General features: G+C 37.7%; 1 protein-coding gene across 1 annotated transcript; it reads left to right on the plus strand.

Moving 5' to 3' along the window:
• Positions 1-3,904: 3,904 nt before the first annotated feature.
• Positions 3,905-5,053, plus strand: LOC129572460 (uncharacterized; the record flags this gene model as incomplete). Its single annotated transcript, XM_055452425.1, has 1 exon — positions 3,905-5,053. A coding segment is annotated over exon 1 (1,149 nt), but the record flags the coding sequence as incomplete, so codon positions are not given.
• Positions 5,054-7,719: the final 2,666 nt, after the last annotated feature.

The following is a 7,719-nucleotide window of genomic DNA, read 5'->3' on the forward strand; positions in this document are numbered from 1 at the left end:
CCGTGAATTTCTTGTTTTGGCTGTGATGTTGCTGGTTGGCCGGGCTTAACATACGATGCTTTGCGCTTGGGGTTATCGTAATGAATCCATTTTTCGTCACCAGTGACAATTCGATACAGAAAACCTCTTTTTTTGTGCCTTGCGAGCAGCATTTCGCAAGTCACTAAACGCCTTTCAGCTTGCGCTGGCGTCAATTCATGTGGTACCCAATTTGACAACTTGCGAATGAAACCAAGGGCCCTTAAACGATATCCAACAGTGCTTCGGTCAACATTCAATGCTCTGGCAAGCTCATCTTGAGTTTGACTCGAATCTTCATCGAGCAATGCCTCCAATTCCGCATCTTCAAACTTTTTGGCTGGCCGGGACGTTCCTTGTCTTCCGTGCTAAAATCACCACTTTTGAACCATGAAAACCACCGTTCACATGTACGTTCCGATGGAGCATGCTCACCATAGGCTTCCACCAACATTCGATGCGCTTCAGCCGCAGTTTTCTTCAAATGAAAGCAAAAAATTAATGCTTGCGGGAAATGTTGCTTTTTCGGTACAAAATTTGACATATTTAAGGCGCAAAAAAAAATGTTTATCCAAACTTCGATGAAATGATAGATGGTGATTTTTGTGGTTTGACACTAGACCACTCATGTGAAAAAGAAAAAAGTATTGCCCGATACAACCATGCAAAGTTACGCCATCTTTTGAAAAATCGACACGATTAATTCCCAGACCCAATAACTAGTCATTCTTTCAAAACGGCTTATCATAAATGAAAACTGAAACCACCACAAAATTCGTCATGAAAAACTGAACAAAATCCAGTTCTAAAACCTCAAAACTTCAATATCAAATTTCGATAAAAAACAGTTTTTCTGAAAAAGTCGCAATATGTTACGTAAAACTGTATATAGAATCTGACCCCTTTTGAATTCAAGCCGTATTCATTCCCATGAACTCCGGTCAACAAAATTGTTTTTTCGTCGGAATATTTCGGCAAAAATTCTTTTGTTATGAACTTTCTGAGCATATCGCCAGTTAAAACGCAGTCGACGGACCAGACATTCTTCTGTTTCTTGTTTACAAAATTTGTAAATACTGCTTTGTTCTTCCTCAGATCAGATTCTTTTATCACAGTTGGTTGCTGCAATGCCTGCAAATCTCCCAAAGTTGGTACTCTCAATATATCATCCAGTTTTGTTCCCACGAGTAGAAAACATTTTATATTATAAAACAAATAAATACACAAATCAGTGTCAGTCAGTCCGCGCGCGACTGTACTCGGAACAGCCATTCAGCCCTCAGCACGCAAAAATGTCGTGAAATAGTCAAACAAAAATTGCTCTGTTTACTGTGCCTTAGGGGTAAGGAAAATTTTTGGTAAAAGTTAACTTACGTCCGCCAATGTGTTCACATTATCACGTCTGGCAAATGAAGCGCCGCGCCACAAATATTTGTTGAACATATCAGACATGTTTTTGCACAAAGCAAGTCCAATACCGCGAGAACCAGCCCGATTAATCATATCCAACATATAATTGTTCAAATAAACAAGTTTTGGGCTGTTTGGCGTATCGTTGGATGCGCAAAATTGGAAAGAAGCCTACATGGTAAGGAAAATGTTTTTTAAAAGTTTACTTACTATGGTAAGGAAAATGTTTGATAAAGGTTTACTCACCATCGAATGTCCATTCAACACAATCGAATGCAAGGCATTTGCTTTTTGGAATGACCCATCCTCAATTTCATTCGACTTGGCCATTTTTGCCGTTGAAATATCCCAGGGACGATGACCAATCACCTGGTTTGCCGTCTTTTCTCGGCTGAATTCGGTTGAACTTGCCGACCGTAAATACGGATTCCAAAAACACAGATCGAAGCACCACGTTCCTTTTTTTTTTTAAAGTTGCTTAACCATGGTAAGGAAATTAGTTAAGAAAAGTACACTTACCATTCTGAAGATTATCTTCCATTGGAATTTGCTTCGCGTTGTTGCGGTACATACGACGTATGGTTTTCAGAAACCGCTGGCCGCAGCCGTCACTTAAGACCGCCTGAACTAATTCAGGAACGGCTTGCTCGTTCAAATAGAGCGGCGTTTTGATGATTGGGCCAATGGCCAATGCGAGGTCGTCACGAAATGCATCTTCAATTTTCGAACCATAGACCATTAAATTGTTCTCCATTTGGAGTTTCGACTGCATGAGCTGCATTGTGTGGTAAGTAAAAAAATTTAAATGACCATGGTAAGGAAAATTTTTCTACAAAGTTTACTTACAGCCATTTGTATCTGGTCTTCTTCCGTCATTTGGCCAACATTTGGAAATGCCTTGCGGACATTCTCGCGTATGCGCACATTGTTGGCTTGAGCTCTTGCAATTGACTCGGCTGGAGCAGCACGGATGATTTTTGGAATGCCTTCTTCGTCGACATTGACATCGTCGTTGGTTTTAGCCGGCATAAGGGGCAGCGTGCCAAACATCGTAGAGTTGGCGATTTTTTTCCATTGGCCAGCAAATTTGCGTGGAATGCCATTGGTGAAAAAGAAGCACCACAAGTGTGGAACAATGTTGCACACTTCTTCTTTATTTAATTTTTGGATTGGCGATTCTTGATCTTTTCGCTGGTCGGCATCCAAACTGTTCCACACTGCTAGGTCAGTTTCGTATTGCTGTAAATATGTTGGTAAGGAAAATGTTAATAAAAAGTTTTTTTACCATGGTAAAGAAACTTTTTTTTAAAAGTTACTTTTCCATGGTAAGGAAAATATTTTAGGAAAGTTCTCTTACCGCATTTCTTGCAAACAATCGTTTGGCGGTGTACTGTACATTATATACATATGTATTTGAACTTACACCAAAACATACAGCTCTGGAATGCAAGTTTAAGAAAATGTGCCCACAGTGTGATAGGCGTCACAACGGTTTATTACATATGGACAATGAAAAATCAGACAAAAATGAAAAGAAATACGAGAAATTTGCGCATCATTCAAAAGATCAACAAAAAAAATCATATGTGGCAACAACAGAGCACAAATCGGTAATTTGTGCAACAGCACATGATGAAAATAACATGAACACTTTACTCGCAACAGCCTTGATTCAGATCAGAATGATGTGCGGTTGGTCTGAAACTATACGTGTTTTAATTGACCAAGGCTCAATGACATCGTTCATTAGCGAAAAAATAGTGAAACGATTGAAATTAAATATAAAGAAAAATAACATAAACATCAGTGGCATTGCCGCAAACATGTGTTTTAAGATTGCTGAGCATCTCAGCATTTCGTAAGGCACCGATATATCCGGGCATATCGACGACGCATACTGTATAATACAGCGGCGTGTGTTGCTACGTGCAGCCGCAACGACTCGACCGAAGCGTGTTCAGTTGATGTGGCTGCACGCAGCAACAACATACAAATTCCGGTCGAGTCGTTGCGGCTGCGCGTAGCAACGCACGCCACTGTATGCGTCGTCGATATGCTCGGATATATCCGTGCCTTACGAAATGCTGAGATGCTCAGCAATCTTAAAACACATGTTTGCATTGCCGACAGTGTTGAATCAGCGAAAGGCACAGTCGCAATTGAAATCGGATCCAGATACCCGACGTTGTTCAGCACTAAACTCACGGGAATTGTACCAAACAATGAATTTGATAATTCATTCAAAGACACAGATGAATTAGTGATGACCGATCCAAACTTCCACAAATCAGAAAAAATTGACATGATTCTTGGTGCCGATGTTTATAGTGAAATAATTTTATCCGGTATGATAAAAGCAAGTGATAAATCTTTTGTATTACAAGAAACTGAGCTGGGGTGGATTATTTCCGGGCCAGTAAACAAACAAAGAAATGAGTTCAATGAAGCACTTTGTATGACCTGTACTGTGAACGAAATGGACGAAAAGTTACAAAAATTTTGGGAAATGGAGGAAATTTCCGAGAAAGAAATGCTTACTCCCGACGAGCAAAGTTGTGTTGATTATTTCAACAATACGATAAGAATGGATGTTGATGGAGCTTATATCGCGTCGTTGCCGTTTAGAGGTGATCTAGCCATGATATTAGGTGATTCACGAAGAATGGCAATGGCTCGATTATTCCAAATGGAGAAAAAATTTGAAAAAAATAAAGCATTGAAAGAAGCATACACAGCATATATTAATGAATTAATTGAGAAAGGCTACATGGTAAAATGTGTAAATAATAGTAGCGAACCACAATGTTATTTACCACACCATCCAGTGATGAAAGACAGTACAACAACAAAAGTACGGCCAGTTTTTGACGCGAGCAGAAAAACTTCAAACGGAATTGCATTGAATGATTTACTCCGACCAGGCCCTAAATTACAAGAGGATCTGTTCAATATTTTAATTCGATTCCGTACACATGCAGTAGCGTTCACGGCAGAAAAAGAGAAAATGTATTTGCACGTAAAACTAGACGAACAAGATCAACCGTATCATAAGATTCTATGGAGAGATAGTGTGGAAAAATCTATTGAAGACTATCGACTCACTACGGTTACATTCGGTGTAAATATTTCGCCTTTCATAGCAGTGGTAACTGTACAGCACCATGCAAAAAACGAAATGGAAAATTTTCCTGAGACATGCAGTATCATTTTGAATGACTCGTATATGGACGATGTTAGCAGCGGGTGCGACACGGTGGAAGAAGCGATACAAAGAAGAGCAGAAATAACGCACGTATTACAACAAGGAGGTTTCCCACTGAAAAAATGGGTATCAAATTGTGAAGAACTTTTGGAGAGCATTCCGGAAGATGAAATCGAGTTAAAAACAAAGGAACTCGACGGCTATAAGTATGTGTCAACACTTGGTCTCAAATGGTTCTTTGAGGGCGATAAAATTGGTTTTAAAATGGACATTGAAAGAAATGCATCAAAATATACAAAGAGAGCAATTTTGTCTCAAATCACTACCATTTACGACCCATTGGGACTAATGTCTCCGGTTACAATATATAACAAAATTTTCTTGCAAGAAATTTGGAAAGAACAATGTGATTGGGACGAAGAAGTGAGTAAGAGAAGAGTTACCTTTAATCAAAAACATCAAACCAAAGCGTTGGCTAGAGTGTAGCAATACAAAAAAAAATAGAGTTGCATGGATTTTCGGATGCAAGTGAAGCTGCGATGGGAGCATGTGTTTACATGAAAGTATACAAAGACGATGAAATCCATGTAAATCTAGTAGCAGCCAAAACAAAGGTAGCTAACGCTACCACGGTTGGAACTTTGCGCGGATGTTTTGGTCGCGAAATTGATGAACACGGTGAAAAATCGTTAAAATTGAAAATATGCGAAACACATTTTTACTCAGACAGTGAAATCGTGTTGGCATGGATAAATGGTGACATCAGCAGATGGAAAACATTTGTAGCAAACCGTGTTTCCAGAATACTCGAATATAGCGAAAAACATCAATGGCATTATATCAATACAAAGGCAAACCCAGCTGACTTCGCATCGCGAGGGTTACTACCAACACAACTAATAAACAATACATTATAGTGGCACGGTCCGTCAGTGCTTTTGAATAAAGAAAATTGCAGAGAAAATATTTACAATATTCAGCCATATGACACGGATTTGGAAACAAATAATGCAGCAGAAACATCATATGAAAATGACGATTTACATCAAATGAACGACAAAGAAAAAAACCCGAAAATAAATGAACGGAATGGAAAATATGCAGTAGAAAAAAACAAGTGCAAACGTAAACACAAAATTCAGTCTTCAAACAATGCAACTACAAATATAGAATCACGAAAAAAAGCAGACGGCACAAAGCGTAAACAAACACGAAATACGATACTCTGTGCATTCGTTGCTCTCTTAGCATGTTTCTCACTGTTTGGAAATCCAAACATAACATCATTTTAAGCAAATTTGTTTCCTGTGTATATTCAACATAAAACACGGAAATAGGTTATTAAAATAGGCCGACTATGTTTAAGTATAAAAAAGCAGCAAATATATGAAATAGGTCAACTGTATTTAGTATAAAAGAGCAGCAAATATAATAAATTTAGCTCATTCATTTAACAACTGTAACCGTGTCGAGTCTTATTCATCAAACTTTTAAAGTTTCAATTTCAGACATTTTTCACTCACTGATACCGAACGCAAATGCTTCAAATGGATTCGAAATAACACCATTCAACGAAACATTTGGGGTGAAATTTAAACAGTGTGACAACATTTCAGTTATAAATGGAAATCGGAATTTGATAACATATATGGATATGGAGGGATATCACAAAGATTTGATCATGATTGAAGAAAACTTAGCCAATTTAGAACAACAGTGTGAAAAAAGCAATAGCAGCGCATGCAGAGAAGTCACCGATGAAATGGGCAAGAAAATAACTGAAATTCGAGCAATGGATAATTTAATACAAACAAAGATGAAAAAAAACGAGAAACGGTGAGCATTTTGGTATTCGCTATTGGGTTCAGCAGCAGGTTTTGTTGGAGGCAAAATCGTCGAAGCAGTAATGGGTCCAAAAAATGCGGAAAACAATGAACAAGATTTAATAGAAGAACAAATATCGTTTTTGAAGCTAGTGAATGATGACATGGTGAAAATTGAAGCGAAAAGCAATGACCAATATTCCATGATGTATGCATTTTTAACAACTCTGTGCCGGCATTCTGGAACACAATCCGCAAAAATAATGTGGAATTATTCCGAGCGATCAATTGTATTTTGGAAGGTGATATCCAAACGTTATATATGGATTTGTCTCTTTTTCATTGATTGAACGTTTGGATACCACCTTCCAAAATACAATTGATCGCTCGGAATAATTCCGCATTATTTTTGCGGATTGTGTTCCAGAATACCGCCACTGGAATTTCATAGCAAACAGAAAGAAATTTTTGATGCAGTAACAGGAAAAAAAACATATCTAAATGCGGAATGGATTTCACCAAATGAGCTCCCACATGAAATTGAAAAGATAAAAAAAAGTTGCCAAAAAACACACATTTAGTGGCAGAGGATGCACTAGCAATTCATAAAATGGCAACAGTGGAGACAATAATTACGCGCGAGTCAATTATCACGGTGATTAAAATACCATTGATTGACGAAAAACAGCAAGAATGTATGAAGGCCACACCGATACCATTTATGCATGAAGGTCGATTTTTGGTTGCATCTATGAAGACGAGACAATTTATTTAGTAGACAAAATGAAGAAATGCATAACACACGAAAAAAAAATGTATTGTGAATTAAATGGTTCGATGTTGGTGGTAATGCTCAAGACAAGTGCTGTTTTTTGCTCAGGATAAAGACGAGAGAAAACCCATTCAAACTATTTAATTTATTCGGATAGCTATGTGTTGCCGATAGAGTGTGTTTCTTTCTACAATATAGAGAAAACATACACGCGCATCAGCGCCAAAATGAACGTTACGTTCACATACGATTTAATTTGATGAAAAACAGTAATTAAACCGAAGAATTTTTTTTTTATGCAATGAAAAGCAAAATAAATGAAAAATGAATAATTATTAAATTAAAATTCGTCAAATAATAAAGAAAAAAAGAAAAAAATAAACGATTGAAGTTATAAATTCAATAACGCTAACGTGAAGGTGCAACGCCATCTATTGCAATGCGGTATAAGTTTTATCACCAATCATCACATGCTCGATTTGACGTTTCAGTTG

Source organism: Sitodiplosis mosellana, unplaced genomic scaffold (genome assembly GCF_009176505.1).
Source record: "Sitodiplosis mosellana isolate CC-2019 unplaced genomic scaffold, AAFC_SMos_1.0 Smas_scaffold_5042, whole genome shotgun sequence".
NCBI classification, from domain to species: Eukaryota; Metazoa; Arthropoda; class Insecta; order Diptera; family Cecidomyiidae; genus Sitodiplosis; species Sitodiplosis mosellana.